A 16,541-nucleotide genomic window follows, 5' to 3' on the forward strand; every position below is an offset into this window, starting at 1 on the left:
ATGAAAACCAATAAGAGATTGACCACATCAATATTTTGTAAAAATGTTGTAAAATAGTTTGTGGCTGTAGCATTACTCATCAATAATACCCCATTAGAAAAATAAATATATAATTTTGAGTTTTAGACTAATAATTATAAGTTCCATATACTCATTTCTTCTTTCACTTATCAATAAATAATAAATAAATAAAAACAACATCAAAATTTCCCGCGCATCGTGCGGGTTTACGGCTAGTTTATAAAATAAATAATAAAAAAACAAAAAACAAAAAACAAAACAAAAAGACAAAAAAAACATTGAACCCCAATATAACCGAATCGGCAGCAAGGCGCCAAACCCCTCACTCCTCTGTTACTCTCTTTTCGTCGTGTTCACTACTCACCGAAACTTCATCATCATCGTCGTCACCAAAGCCAAACGCTTCTCCTCTCGCGCTCGGCCACCACAACAACATTCATTCCTTAAATTGCTCAAGGTATGATTTACTTTACCACTCCTTTGACCTTTCATTTGCCTCTGATTTTCGACTCCAATTTCACTCCTACACTTTGTCATTTACTAGTTCGATAACACTATTTGTGGTTTGTTGTTTAATTTTCTGATTTGATAATTTTTTTTTGCACCGCTTGGTTAATTTGTAATTGTAGAACTTTTGACATTTATATATGCTCATTGAGTGTTTGAGGGCCAGCATTGTGCCACGTGGAAATAAGCCACTATTTCTATTGCTATTTGCCAAAAGATCATTTTGAACTGTACTTCTTCTGTGCATTCTTTATATTAAATATTAGTTCTAATGTATTAATATGAAAAGTAAAAATTTTTAAATTTGAATTGAATGTACTGAACAGTGAATATAGAGTTATTAGCATGCCAATGAGCTATGGCTTATGGCTCGAAGGTCGCTTCCACGATACGATTGTAACAACCCAAGGAATAGCACTAGCTATATAACAGTAGTCTATGACTCTATTCACAATTGAAGTTGTTTGTTTTTGTTAATATGCTGTTTGTTTTTGTTAATATGCTCGACGTGGATCTCATCACATACCCACTCAACACACACTCAATCAATATCCAATCAATCAGGAGCATCATAATGAGAATAGGTGGAGGGTGAGATCGTGGGTTCAAATTTCAATGAGTGTATGTAACTTACCTATAAGAGAAGGGAGAAAAATGAGTTTTTAGCATATTTTGGAGCATGGAATTCAGGGGCAAAAGGCAATTCTATTGTTTTGGCATTATAATGGTACATAGAAATTATTAAGTTGCAGTCTAACCTTGGAATTCGAAATGCATATACCTAAAGTGAATATATGATATTGTGGATTTTGCATTTGAACTCTAGCTTCACATATTCAATGCTGCCAAACACAACCCCCCCCCCCCTTTACTTTTCTCATTTTTTGGATGTAAACCTCCAAAAGCTTGGTATTCCTATGGTGTCTTATCTCATAGATCCCTAAATATCTTTTTTTTTTTTTTTAAATCCATAAATGTTCCATTTTAAAAGGTGTGGGGTGAACCACATTTATGCACAAATATTAATTGTGCGAAATAATTTCTTTCACATGCTCTGTAATTATAATTATATGTATGTTAAACTTGCCAAGAGCCTTGTAGCTCAATTAACACATCTCCTGATGTTTTCAATGGAGACATCCATGGTTCAAATCCCCTCCTTTCCTATTGTTTGAACTATCAAAAAAATTATATGTATGTCAAACTTGAGATGGGATTCATAGATGCTTCGAATTTGTGATCCATAGCCTCCAAATCAATAGGCTGCTAGAATCTGGTTTTAAGTCTTTAAGTCTCACCTTAGCTGGTAAAACTGTACATTTTGCAATGTTAATTGCTTTCTTCTTATGGTTTTTTTTTTTTTTTTTTTTAAACATAATAATATTTTACTAGGCCTAATGGGCTATTTGTTATTGTTATCATTATTTTTTCTATATGAACGTTCTCTTACTACTAATTATTTATGTTTTTATTGGTTTGCTCAGTGTGTCAAGCTTTTCTTGTGTTTGGAGCATATGGCTATTTTATGTTTATGTGAGTTCATTTTGCTGATTTTGATGTTCACATGAAACAGGAATGACAGGCTACATAATATATTTTGCACCAACCAAACAAATGCTTTTATCTGCGTTTAATATATTTAGTTTATAGCAGTCAAACAACATCCTCGGTAATTTTGTTAAGTCTTAATACTTCAATTACGTGCTCTTATTGAATGCATAAATGGAAAAATCAGGAGAAAAAAAAATGTTGTTTTAATATCTGAATGCACATCTGATTGCAATGTGACTCTTCTTCATCTGTTTTCTTTTTCTCAGGTTAACAGCCATGGCCTTGAGAATGGTGACCAGGAAATTAGGGAGTAAACTGTTGCCCAAGTTCTCTTCTACTTCTCTACTGCATTCACATGCCACCAGTTTTGGTTTGTCCTTCTCTCTCTCTCTCTCTCTCTCTCTCATATTTTCATGTGGTGTGTATGTGTCTGATTGTTATATTCAGAAAATAGATATATGGATCACATATTCTCTTTTCCCTCAATGAATCGGATTTTTTCAGAATAGTGAGGTGACCTTATTCTTGAATTCTTCCTTCCAATGCTGAGAAAATTGTTTTACTGTTGGAACTAACATTTTTATTTGAACTTTTTATTGTTAAATGCCTTTATTGACTAGAGCTTGGAATGAAAACAATGAGACTTAAAAGCAGAAGATTAGTCTTCAATTAAGATTACAGATTATCTATATGGAGCCATTCAGATTTATTGGTTGTTAACTAATTCTTCATAACATTTTTTTTTTTTTTTGAGTGAAATATAAAACATAATGCCACATGTTTTACTCTTGAGGCACCCACCAAGACATGGGACATTAGTCTTTTGATTATTAACGTGTGTCCATTCTTCTTAACATTTGCCAAAATATTTTTTTTTTTTTTTTTTTTTTTCAAAAAGGTTCTTTCATTTTTTTGTTGTTGTGAAATATAAAGGCATTTAATGGTGCATTTTTTACTCTTGAGTTTGTCATGGGGCATTAATCTTTTGATTAGTAATGTATGCGAGTGTGTGGTTATTAATAAGACTGTAAATGAACTGAACTGTTTATGAACAACTCGTGTTTGACTTAGATTACATCTTATTTATGATCATTTATTCAACAAATGAACCAAGTTCATGATGGAAATCAAGATCAATTGATTGAGAACTTGAACTAGAATTGCATTAAAATTAAGAATTAAAGCTGGAATTACAAAGAAACTGGAGAAACAAGTTTCTGTCCAGGTCTGAAACTGAATTATATTCACATTAAAAACTGATTGTACTCTTACATAATTAGCCTATTTATAATCTTTAACTATTAGGAAATAAAGTAGCTAATAGTTACATAAGTCAAAGTTGTAATTAATGAGGATACATGGCAGATATGAGAAGTCAAAATAAGGGGCTGCTGGCAGTCCTAAGAGGTCAAAAGGTTGGCTGGCTGGTTGTCAGTCCTAAGGATAGAGGGTGGCTGCATCAGTTCAAGCCTAATCTAGGCTTGGCTATTAAAACAAGATGAGCTTAAACATAATAATGTGTTTGTAAACAAATTCATGAATATGAGGCTTGATTTAATTTTTAAGTATATACAATATTATATGTTTATATGTATACGTGTATAAAAATATACTTAGCAACACTTGAGATTGAATTTTGTACATTTGTAAATAAGTTCAAAAGATTTCAAATGATATTTTAATTTATTGAAGATATAAACCATCTTGTAGTAAAAATTATATATAATTTTAACAATACAAGGTTGGCAAATATAATTTTTATGTGATCATAAACGAAAATCATTCTACCTAATTAGTCAAATAATATAATTTCAATTAAAATTTTGTTGTTAATATAATTTTGAATTTTTGTTCATCATCGTGAACATGAAGTAATATATATATGTGTGTGTGTGTTTAAATTTTTGTTCATCATCGAACATGAAGTAATATATATGTGTGTGTGCGCGCGCGCGCTTTAACTAAATACAACTACTTACCAAAAAAAAAATTATTAGTATAAATTTGTGGAGTAAAAAGTTTTACTTGTAGTGTTACTATATATTGAAAAAGAAAAAAAGTTAATCAAGTAATTCATGAACAAGCTTGGGCTTGTTTGACTAGATAATGAATCAAGCTTGAACATGTAATCTATTTTGGTGATAAGCTCAAGCTCTGTTCATGTTCAAAATAAAATTAACTAAACAATCTTGAACTTTTAATTTTTGAATTCAGCTTGGCTTTAGCTTGTTTAATGCCCTAGTCGTTAACCAATTTTTCATCACATTTTCCAAAATATTTTTTTTATTGTTTCTTTCTTTTTTGGTGAAATGTAAAGGCATTATGCCACATGTTTTACTCTTGCGGCAACCTCAAGACATAGGTTATTAATCTTTTTATTATAATGTGTTTGTGTATATAGTCTATTTCGGATCTAAAATCTCTCATTTTTCACGCCTTGCTGGAGTGGAGTTTGTCCTTTAATCTTTTTCCTTGTTCTGTTTTTTTAGAAATGCTTGATCTTTGTAATTTTAGTGTTGGATGTACTGTTTTTCATGTACACCCCTGGTGTACCTGGTTTCTCTTTTAATACAAATCCGTTATTTATTATAAACAGATTGGAGAAAAACGATATATTATAGAATAACATTAAGAAGTAAATAAACATTCCTTAAGACTATATGATTTAAATGCTAGCAGAATTCAGAAAGAATAATTGTAGGTATCCAGTAGTAAAATTCATTAGTCTTTTATTCATTGCATCTTTTCAGGATTTAAAGAAGTACATGAAGAAGAAAAAAGTCGCTTGGTTGGTAATGTCTTCAGCAGTGTTGCTTCGAGTTATGATCTCATGAATGATATCATGAGTGTTGGATTACATAGATTATGGAAGGACAGGTAACACCTCGATAGTGCAAGCATGTCTTCATTTTGTATTCACAATCTATTGCTCTTGCCTTCATGCTGTTGCATCTTTTCTTGTCAAAATTTCAGACTGGTCTCCAAACTGAATCCATTTCCTGGAATGAAGCATCTTGATGTTGCTGGTGGGACAGGTCAGCATAACATGTGCAATGATTATATCTAAGATTTGTTTATGAGTGGGATGAAAATCTGGAGAACACTAGAAGTGCTGGAAAAAGAAGGCAACAAAAATGTAAATAATGAGAGGGAAACCTTAGACTTAGAGAGAGAGAGAGAGAGAGAGAGAGAGTAATGGTCAGTTACAAATTAACTCTTTATGGTTTGGTGGATTTTCACTTTGCCTCCCTCTCTTTTAGAAATTGACACTAAATCTACACAAAATTACAAAATCACACTTTCCATACAAATTGATAGAAAATAATAATATATGTTAGTACCGTTGTTCCAAATCCCACCTTCCCTTTTCAGCCTTCTTCCCTTTTCTCTCTCTAAGACAATCCATCCAAAAGCTTGTGACCAAATCCATTGGCATCACCATTTGCAAAAAAAAGTAACGAATTCAAAATTCAGTTACTTGGCCAACTGGAGAGCCTTTTCAACCACAATTAAAGTTTTGTCTGATAGGATCTGTATTTGGAGCATGAAGTTCACAGCCAAGACCTTGTTGGGTTGACTCAAAAGCTCAACTTGTTGACCTCTTGAATTAGGTCAAGGTTGAGAAGGGAGAGGAGGAATTTGGAGCAAGGGATATTTTTGCCATTTTTTTTTTGGGGTCAGTTTTTGGATGAAAAATAGGAACAGTTGACAATTGGAATAGTTCTGACACTGAGACAGTTATTCAAGAAAAAAATTGTTGTTAAACATTAAAAAGTATTTGATTGAAAAGGAAAGAAGAAAACCAAAAACATCAACAAGGAAGACCCAGCCAACAAAATTGTAGCACTACTCAAAACTTAATAAATAAACTTACCTTGAATCTGCCTCACTTGAACATAATTTCCCTCAAAAAAAAAAAAAAAAAAAAAAAAAAAAAAAAAAAAAAAAAAAAACCTAGAAAGCTATAGTCTTTCATCTGATAGCTCTGTGTCCCGCCAACTTTGCAGCTTATACTTAACATCAATTTACCAAGCATCAAGAAAGCCCCTGTTTCTGCAGTATCCATTGTCATAAACATATCAGTACACCATAACCGACATCCAGCACATATGTTTTGCTAAGTCTTTGATGAGAGAGAGTTATTCCTTATCCCATTTTCCATTACCAAATCTTGTTTCTGCAATCACCTTTTAGAGCGGATCATTGTATAAAACTTTGTCTTGGTATCCCTAACCCTATCCAAACCATGCATTCCTAGGAACTTGAGGAGGTTTCTCTTGTATGCTCTGCTAAGCGTTTTTGATCGAGGATTTCCCATCACCATTTTTCAAATCAAACAGGTTTCATCACTTCAATGGTAACGCTGCTTTCAATTATGTGCCAAACCTAAAGAGCTTCATCATAAACAACACCAGGAAGGAGTTACCCATTCCTTCTGTGTTGCTACTTAGGTTGTGAATAGCAGGACCTTCTATAAATTATTTTCCAATGTCATATCAGAAACAGCTGGTGTATTGTCCCCAGTCATGCGTGTTTGCCTAGAGTATTGCCTTATTTCTCAATTTCATAATTTTCCTCCTTATCCAACTGCAATTTGTTGGAGATTTCATACTCTCAATGCTTTTATTCTTTATGGTGATAGTCCAGATTGTGGATTGGACTGGATTAGTATGTGCGTGTGTGCTAAGTCTCACATCAAGTGTTTTCTAGGTCAAACTTTGCTATATAAGCAATTACATGGAGCCCTAATTTTAACTGTGCTTTTCCTTAGATTGTGACATTTATAATCATACCATCCATCCAGGTTGCCAAGCAAAAAACTTTAATAATCTGTGGCCACAGATGCTTCATTGTAGAGCAGTTGAAGTTACATTGTAGAAGAAAGTTTGTCTTTTTGAAAGGTCCAAAGGCTGTTCAATTTCTGTGCTCTGGATATAATCTTTGTAAATTTGATTTATTTTTCTGCAGGAAAACTATATCATGAAAATTGCTACCATATAAGAATCCTTTCTTGTACAAAAATGAATTTTATTTTCTACCGTGCAATCCAGATTTATTGTCTTGAATTCTTATAATGAATAAAATTTGTTGATCTTGAATTTGAAGTTTTGCAGGGGATGTAGCTTTCCGGATCCTGGAAACCTTAAACAGTGTCAAACGCAGAGCAACACAAGATGTTCTTGAAGATAATTTACACGAAGAAACTCAAATATTTGTATGCGAGATCAACCCAAACATGTTAAATGTTGGTAAAAAGCGAGCCATGGAGAGAGGTAAAATAAAAGGAGTTAGTAAACTAACATTAGACAAATTATGTGTTATGTGCAGAGGGTTGCATATGAAATTTGTATCAGAAATATTGCATTGCTATTTAGGAATGAACATTTTCTCCTAAATATTTAGGTCTTGGTGAAGACAAATCCCTAATATGGATGGAGGGGGATGCCGAAGCCTTGAAATTCAAAGATAATTCATTGGATGGTTACACAATTGCATTTGGGATTAGGAATGTTACACACATAGAGAAAGTTCTTGCTGAAGCTTACAAGTAAGCTTACACCTAAGCATGGTTGTTGACCATGACTGCCTGTAATATATAGTATGGATACACCATAATGTTTCATCATGTCAAACTGGTTTATAATCTAATTTAAATAAGGTTTAATTCCCTTTATTTGGACAGTTTTTTTTTTTTTTTTTTAAATAAAACTTTTTGATATTCATCATGAGTCATGACTTTAAATTATCTCATAGGGATTGATTATGTTCTCGATTTTTATATTAATATAAACTTATTAAAGTGCTTGTCTTATTTTCCCTTTTGATTGATGAGTTACACATGCACCTAGTGGGTTTTGAATAAACCTCACCCTCACTTCACTCTTACAAAGGAAGGTGTCATTTGAACTAAAGCTTATTGGGTTTAAAGTGCTTGTCTTATTATGGATTAAGAGATGAAATTACCATCATTTATTTATTTATTTATTTTCAATCATTTGCGTGTGGTATGCTAAGCTCAAGTGAGATTGCTTGTTACTTACTCAATTAACAAGTCTGAAGTGTGAACTGTGCGGTGCAGTTTAGCTTGGTAAAGTGCTTGTCTTATTATGGATTAAGAGATGAAATTACCATCATTTATTTTTTTATTTTTTCAATCATTTGTGTGTGGTATGCTAAGCTCAAGTGAGATTGCTTGTTACTTACTCAATTAACAAGTCTGAAGTGTGAACTGTGCGGTGCAGTTTAACTTGGTAAAGAAACTAATGTTTGGACATATGCTCTTTGGATTATATTAAAGAAAAACACATGTTATTATCAGATAAAAAAAATAAAAAAAGAGGGAGGAAAAGCACAGGCTAGATCAGATAATTGTCACTTGTCACTGGAGCTGATCTTCTACAAATGTTTTCTTATACCTAAATAACCAATATGCATAGCAAAATTGAGGTAGAGAGCAAGAATCAGACCCTAATATCAGAAGGAAATTTGTGATTGCTATGAAAAGTGATTGAAATATGTAATGATGTATGAAGCTAAGTTGACATTTTTTCTGCTTCAGAACTAAAATTAAATGGCATCTTTCAATGAAAGTGTGCAGGGTATGTTTGTTTTAGCTTAAAATGTCGGCTTATTTCTTTGCCAACTTATGTACATTTTTTAAAGCTTCACTTTTTTTTGTTACACCTGCACTTGCTCAACTTACTTTTTAAACAGAATAAGCCAATGAAAATAAGCTCAACCAAACACAATGCTATAAAGGAAGCTCATTGTTCTGGTATTTATTTGGTATGCCGGCCTTTTTTGACTTTATTTATCAGGGTACTCAAACGGGGAGGAAGATTCCTATGCCTTGAATTGAGCCATGTGGAAGTTCCTGTATTTAAGGAATTGTGAGTATCTGATAAACACCTTTTACTGATTACAAAACTTGTATCTGATAAACTTTATTAGTAGCTATTCTAAAACTTGTATTTAGTTCTCATTAGTATCAACATCACACCACTTGGGAAAAACGAAATGGAAAAATTATTTATCATCAACATCATCGTGCAAGCACTAACACAATTGTGTAGGAGTTTGCCACATGAGCCTTTATCTTAAATTCAATGAACTTATCCCTTAAGGTTATCCTGCTGTCATGAAATTTTGATAATCTTGAAATCAACCTGACCAGAATCCTTGGAGATTTTCATGGATTTTTCCAGCGGCCAACTTAAATTGCTAACATCCTTAAACTCGCCTTGTTGGGTTTTCATGTTCCACACTCCCAATAACATGTTTACTATTTCATATGAAGAACAAAGATTAGTGCCATTCCGTTTTTTTATGACAGATATCTCACATTGGAGTATATTTATTCAGCCAAAAAAAATAAGATATCGCACATTGGAGAAAATTTTGTTCATGTTTTATGAAGAACAAGTTTGTCATTACTCTTCTGCAGCTTTTTTCACTCGTCAAAAAAAAAAAAACTCATCTACAGTTTTGTGGATGATAGATCCAGTCCTTACTGGAACCTAGTTCCCCCCCCCCCCTCTCTCTCTCTCTCTCTTATATTTTGTTTGCTATTTTGCACTTTTGCCTTAATTTAGTACTGCTCATGCAGGTATGATTATTACTCGTTTTCTGTCATTCCAGCTGTGGGAGAGCTAGTTGCAGGTGATCGAAATTCATATCAGTACTTAGTTGAGAGTATTCGCCGTTTTCCCTCCCAGGTTCCGCTGTCTTATACTATATTCCACTATCCACTGTTTACAGTTTGATTGAAACTTAGTGGTACCAATACAACTGGGGCTGTCTATGCATTGGGTGCTAGATAGCAACTATAAGCCAAAAACAAAGGGGTTATTTTTTACTTCTTTTTAAAAATATTGGATTATTTATTTCCCTGACTCCTGTTCTTTCAACTAACTCAAAGTGGTTCTGTGTGAGTGTACAATTCATAATACTGCGAGTAATAATCAAAGAGGTGTTGCAAAAAAAAATTGAATAAAGTGAGTTGCTTGCATTGACATCGTGTACCCTCCAAGAGGAGAAGATGAATTTAATGCTACACAGAAAACGAATGTGGAATTCAAGGAACATTGTTTGAAGTCATTGATGAGATTATCTTATAAGTTCTGGTCCCAATTTCTGACTTATTATCACTTAGCAGCAAGTTAAATTAGAATCCGTTTTTTACCCTAAATGGAATCTTCTACTGTTTAGTAATGGGAGGAAATTTATTGACTCAGAATATTTAGATGAATTTGGGAGTATTTTATGCACCTTCATGGTTGCTTCTAGCACTTGCTTGGAGCCAAATGCATGCTTTCAGTAACCTGACTTGGTAATGCTACTTAGTGTTTGTTTGGGAACAACTTATTAAGCTTTTTGCTTAAAGTGTACTAAAGTATATTTGAACCTTGAAAAAATTTGAAAAAGTGAGAAAAAAATGGGAAGAAGTGAGGTTTTAAAAAGTTGTACTCAAAAACTAAAAGCTAAAAGCTAAAGTTTAAGCTATCTTAACTGCATTGGTTCACATATCATTGCATGGTGGTATTTTATATAGGAGCAAAAATAGAGGTACCTACATATGCATTGTGCCTAAGCGTTTTTTGAACTTCTTATGTGTAAAAAATAATTCTTGATGATGAGCTATTTTTGAGAAAAAAGCCTATATGACCTAGGGCTCTCAAGAATTATAGTTCCTAGTAAAACGTACAGAACCTACTTGTACCTTGAAGAAAATATATAATTTGAGAAGAGTTGCTACGTTTTTTATTTGGATTATGCTGGTATCTCCATTATAATTATCATTATTGATGAATGCAGGAGACATTTGCCTCAATGATAGCAGCTGCAGGGTTTCAGAAGGTTGAGTATGAAAATCTTGTTGGTGGAGTGGTCGCCATCCATTCCAGGTTGAAGTTTTAAATGTATATATCAACTTTGGGTTGAAACTCTTAAAGAATCTTGGGCATTGAAGTTTTGTGTTGTCCTGCATGAAATCCTACGTAAAGTGTTTTAGTTTGTGAAATAAGAAAAATAATTAGGTTTCAAGTTTTTTCTACAATATTTGTTTGTTTCATAATACTGCTTTTCTACTTGGGGAGTAAAAAAGGCTTTTTACTTGGTATGGTAGTTGAGAAAGAAATTATTTGATATTCTTTTACATGATATTTTGTTCGTTTCATAATTTGTTTTTTGAAGGTTGTCCTTCGATTAAAAATTGGGGAAAAACCAAGAGAGAGAGGCTTTAGAAGAACAACATTGTGCCTAGAAGATGTTATATTTCTAAATTTTGCTCACTCTCCTTCCACCAAAGGAGGCAAGGAGTCTGTCACTTTGTGCTCCTATCTCCTGTTGGTAAAATTCAAGCCTAAGAAAGATTTTTGACAGCCTTGTTCAATAGTCAATATCCAGCCAATATGAAGCAAAGAAAGAGATTAATCCTTGGCTATTGAATTACGAAAAGATATCTGAATCAGAATTGCACAATGTCATCAGCAAATAACAGTGAAGAGTAAGGAGCAATTGATATGTCGAGTTTGTAAACCTACGGCCAAAGGGGGGAAAAAGTCCTGTTCACATTCAGTTCATCACTTTTTCATTCCTCCTATTCTTCTATTCTTCCGTCTTCTTTTATTCTTTCACTCGTTTCTCTTTACTGAGTGCCCATTTTTAAGTACAGCTTGAGCTACTCTTTTCTCTTTATAGAATGCCAGTCTAGAGCGGTAAATGAACCAAGTTGTTCATAAACGATTAGGGCTTAATTTGATAAAAGGCCCTAGTTCAAGCCTTAGTTTTAGGCTCATTTAATCAAATCCAAGCAAACAATAGGGCTCGGTAAAAAAAAAAAAAAAAAAAAAAAAAAAAAAAAAAAGAAGCTAAGCCTAGGCTTGTTAATAGGTTTGATTATAAACTTGATATGAGTTTGACAAATAAACTCGTATCTTATTAAAACTTAAATCATTAGGAGTTAGGACCATTCGTTCAAAACAAATAGGCTTGATAATAAGTTTGGTATATATAATGTACTCGTGTTCTCTAAAAAAAAATTGTATTTGTTTTGGATTTGAAGCTTAAAAGCTTTATATATGTGTGCCGAAATTAAAAAAGCAGGGGTGGCCTCTTCAATTTCAGTTTCACTGAGATTTAGAAAACAGATGGGTTCGGGTGAAATTGAGATCAAAACAAATAAGGTTCAGGTTGGAAGACTTTCAACCTACCGGTTTGGCTAGTGATGGTGTCTCAAAGATATGATTCAGAAAGTTTATCCAGAAATATGATCCTGTAGCAAAACCGTAGACAAGGAGTGTTTCGATTTTTGCATGGCACTACAAAATCTGAAGATGCTTTTCATAAACGCTGTTGCAAAGAAATAATGTCTGATTTATGCTAAACGCAAAACCATATTAGAAATTCCAATTTCTGGTTTTCATTTATTGTATGGACTTCCACAACTTCCTATTATCTTAAATTGAAATGTCTTCTTAAATTTCAATCTTGCAAATTCCTCAAAGACTTCTTCTAGAATTTCTACACCATTTAATAATATTTGATGGACTAACATTTTGAAAATTATGTCGTTGGATTATATATTCTCTTTATTCTTAGAATGAATATCACATTTTGCATTAATCATATATAATTATTGATTTCTGGTCATCTTGATATTTGACAAGCATAATATTTATAAAGAGATAATATAATCCACCAATAAATTCATCAAAATATATATCAACTAAAAATTTATTTTATAAAAAATAATAAAAAAATTATTAAGTAGTATAAAATTAAGACTACTTAATAAGTGAGTTGCAATATGGTGAGTCGCAATAGGATTGATTACACTTTTAAATGGAAAAAAAAAAAATGTTGACAATGAATATAAGTGAAAAAAAAAATACAGAGGGTGGTTCATAACTAAGCTCATGAGTATGTAACTTCTTATTCACCTATTGTGGAAAAGTAATAATAATAAATGTTAGATATATAGAAGTATGAAATTCATATGGACATTAGCAAGTGAACTTTAACATGATTGCCTGTGTTGATCCATTTCTCCATATTTGTTCCACTTAAAACAATGAAGATCATGCGGCAGTTCATAAGTCCTGAGACAATTAGGGGGGACACACATTCAAAGGCAAAAAAATGAATAAAATTTCAGTTTACCATGGTGGGCATATATTGTTTTTCCTATTCAATCCAAAATGAGTTTTTTTGGGGGGAAACATGCTAGTGGCCAAAATTTTATGATTACATTTTAGATGAATCTTGAGGTGATCTTCTTGGTGAATCCAAGAATGGCTTTGGTGGAAATTCTAATGATTGAAGGGTACCTTCTAACATCTCTATGACCTTGCCCATGGATGGCCGATCCAAAGGATTAGTCTGAATGCACCATAAACTCACTATCATCATCTTCTTTGTTGTCTCTTCTTCTTGCTCTGACATTTCCTCGCAAATACTAACATTTTCTTTTAGTTCAAGTTTTTTATAAATCCAATGTGGAAAATATATTTCACTGGTATGAGAAACACCAGCATCGAAATTTTTTCTTCCTCCAACCATTTCAAAAACCAACATTCCATAGCTATAGACATCAGATTTATGAGAAACTCCTCCAAAATTTCGACTAAATACTTCTGGGGCCATATATCCTGCAGTTCCTCTCACACCCGTCATGGACACAATACTCTCTTTTCTTTGGCAGAGTTTAGCAAGACCAAAATCTGATATTTTGGGACAAAAATCTTCATCCAAAAGTATATTGTGAGGTTTTATGTCAAAATGTAGAATCCTCGTGCTACAACCACGATGTAAGTACTCTAGTCCTCGAGCAATGCCAATTGCAATTTGGTGTATTGTATTCCATTCTAAGTGGCAATTTATATCTGGCAATCTTTGATTGTATATGTATGTATCAAGAGATCCTTTGGGCATGAATTCATAGATTAGAGCTCTTTTAGTCCTCTCATGGCAGAAACCCAATAGAGTAACTATATTAACATGAGATGTTCTGCTAATGCTAGCCACCTCGTTAATAAATTCTTCTCCATTACCTTTGGACTTTGTTAGGACTTTCACTGCCACGATATGCCCATCAGGTAGCTTCCCTTTGTATACAGCACCATATCCTCCTTGTCCTATTTTATCTTTGAATGAGTTGGTAAGTTTCTTCACATCTGAATAAGTGTATCGCTTTGGGGCTAGAGATCCATAATTTTTAATGATTTCCTCAGCATCCTGATCTTTTCTTGCATGTTTCTTCCAGCAGACAATTGCATTACTTGATAAATGTTTTCTCCTTAGGGTGCAGATAATCAAAAAAATGATTACTATAATTGCAGTCCCACCTGCCGAAATACCTGTATGTGAAGAATAGATTAAGTCATGTAGACAACAAAAAAAATTAAAAATGAAATAGTAGCACTTTTCCAACCATTAGAAAGAGAGGGAGGCTTGCCATTATATGCTAGGGCAAGAGAGAGAATCAGAAAATTTAGAACGATTTTTAATGATAAAAATACCAATGACAATTTCAAGCCGCCAATTGTGCTTTGGAGATGGTTCTGCAACAAGGAAACAAATTGAGTCAGATTATGTCCATAATAAATACACCATCAAATATGTATAAATTACAAGTGTCCAACTTCGTTAGCATTTGGGTCAGATTGCCTATGTGACCTTTGACTATATAACGAGGCCGAGGTTTGTGACTGCTACTTTAGTGTACTGCCAGCGACCATGATTGATTCAGTCTAAAAGGGCATCGGTGGTCGAGCTAAAGTTAAATGGCATGAAGGTGAAGATAAGATGATTTGGTGTCCAAGTTTTGTACTATGACTACTTTCTCCTAGGATTCATGTCAACATTACGTGCCTAGATGTATATGTGACTCACTGGAAAAAAAAAAACCCCAAATCACCACCACCGAATCAAAGAACATGAAGATCAAACCCAAGCAAAAGAATAGAATTCTATTCTTTTGCTTGGGTTTGATCTTCATGTTCTTTGATTCGGTGGTGGTGATTTGGGGTTTTTTTTTTCAAGTGGGTTTTTTTCTTTTTGGTTTGTTTGCCAAAAAAATTTATGGGTTTGAAGGCTAAGGTTTGCTTTACTGGGGATATGGGTTTGGGGTTTGGTTAGAATTGTGTGGATTTTATTAAAAAATAACTATAAAACCCAATCTATATTATTAGTTAGGCAACGTTTTAAACATATATGGTTTCTAACAATTTAAGTTTTTTGCACTTGATTTTGCCCAGTGAATTTGCACTTGAAAGTCGAGTGTCTGACACTTGAGTTCCATACTCACTTGGAAATCAAGTGTCTCACATTCAATTTTCTCAGAGCAAAATCGAGTCCTCTGGGCTCGATTTGTTAGAAATGAAATTTATTTCAAACCTTGCCTAACTAATAATATAGTTTGGGTTTTATAGTCATTTTTTAATAAAATCCGGATTGTGTTTAGGAAAGGTAAGATAGGGTTTTTATTAATCATGAATGTCTAGAGGCTTTTCCAAATTTGGTGGCGACTGTTTCCCCACTACTAATCTCGGATCATACTTCTCTTTGTGTTTACACTAATAGCTGCATGTTTGTGCTAAAATGCCATTCCAGTTCGAAGCTGTGGCTTACTCACACTTAGTGCAAGGAAATTATCCAATTAGCTTGGAAGGAAGAGGTAAGGGGAACAAGCTCTGATAGTTTGGAATAGAGCTGGGAAAGGTGGAAATGAATATTAATCTTTTGAGGGAGGAGTCATATAGGCTGCAGAAAAGACAAAGGACAATGGATGACATTGAGCACGATAGAAGGCATAGAATGCACTTGGAAATTTTAATGAAAGAGAACAAATTAGATACGCTCAAAAGGTTCAATGTAATTGGTTTTTATGTTATGGGGATAGGAGTACAATTTTTTTTTTTTTTTTTTTTAACTTCAATAAGGTAGAGAATTGTCTCCTATAGGATCACTTGAAATAAATCAAGTGAAGGAAAGTTGCTGGAAGATATGAATTGTTTAGTCATTTTCAAGGGATATCATTTCCTGTTTTGTCAAGGGATCTAAGAAAGCTTTTAGTTCATCCTTTCATGGCAGAAGTAGTGGTTGAGGCTGTCAAGCAGTTGGATCCTTGGAAGGCTCCTGGTGCAGATGGTATCCCAACTCTATTTTGCCAAAGCTTTTGGAGTATAACAGATACCTCTGTTGTTAATGTTGTCCTCTCTTTTCTTAATCAAGGCCATTTCTTAAGAAAATTAAATGCTTGTTCTTAAAGTCAGTGTTCCTGAGTCAGCCAATGATTTTAGGCCCATTAGCCCCTGCAACATTATTAACAAAATCATGTCTAAGATCATGGTGAATGGTCTATCTTAGACTAACTTCTTACCCTTTTTCAAATTGCCTTTGTAAAAGGCAGATTATCACTGATAATTTGTTTCTGCCTCATGAATTTGTTTGAAAAGATTAGG

At 33.4% G+C, this 16,541-nt stretch overlaps 2 protein-coding genes across 4 annotated transcripts; one reads left to right on the forward strand and one right to left on the reverse strand.

Annotated features, from left to right (window-relative positions):
• The first annotated feature begins 314 nt into the window (after positions 1–314).
• LOC115957812 (2-methoxy-6-polyprenyl-1,4-benzoquinol methylase, mitochondrial-like) lies at positions 315–11,178 on the forward strand. 3 transcript variants are annotated; one of them, XM_031076143.1, is made up of 9 exons: positions 315–478; positions 2,346–2,449; positions 4,830–4,956; positions 5,053–5,114; positions 7,194–7,352; positions 7,483–7,627; positions 8,898–8,969; positions 9,686–9,794; positions 10,894–11,178. In XM_031076143.1, the coding sequence occupies exons 2-9, from the start codon at positions 2,356–2,358 to the stop codon at positions 10,993–10,995; spliced, it is 870 nt and encodes a 289-aa protein (XP_030932003.1). In that variant the 5' UTR covers positions 315–478; positions 2,346–2,355; the 3' UTR covers positions 10,996–11,178. The 3 variants fall into 3 exon arrangements, with proteins under 3 accessions (XP_030932003.1, XP_030932004.1, XP_030932005.1); XM_031076144.1 differs by having other exon boundaries at positions 9,686–9,738; XM_031076145.1 differs by having other exon boundaries at positions 9,718–9,738; positions 10,894–10,998.
• Positions 11,179–13,323: 2,145 nt separating this feature from the next.
• On the reverse strand, positions 13,324–16,316 carry LOC115956535 (PR5-like receptor kinase). Its single transcript, XM_031074880.1, has 3 exons — positions 16,274–16,316; positions 14,598–14,639; positions 13,324–14,435 (listed from the first exon to the last, which is right to left on the reverse strand). The coding sequence occupies exons 1-3, from the start codon at positions 16,314–16,316 to the stop codon at positions 13,324–13,326; spliced, it is 1,197 nt and encodes a 398-aa protein (XP_030930740.1).
• Positions 16,317–16,541: the final 225 nt, after the last annotated feature.

Source organism: Quercus lobata, chromosome 8 (genome assembly GCF_001633185.2).
Source record: "Quercus lobata isolate SW786 chromosome 8, ValleyOak3.0 Primary Assembly, whole genome shotgun sequence".
NCBI classification, from domain to species: domain Eukaryota; kingdom Viridiplantae; phylum Streptophyta; class Magnoliopsida; order Fagales; family Fagaceae; genus Quercus; species Quercus lobata.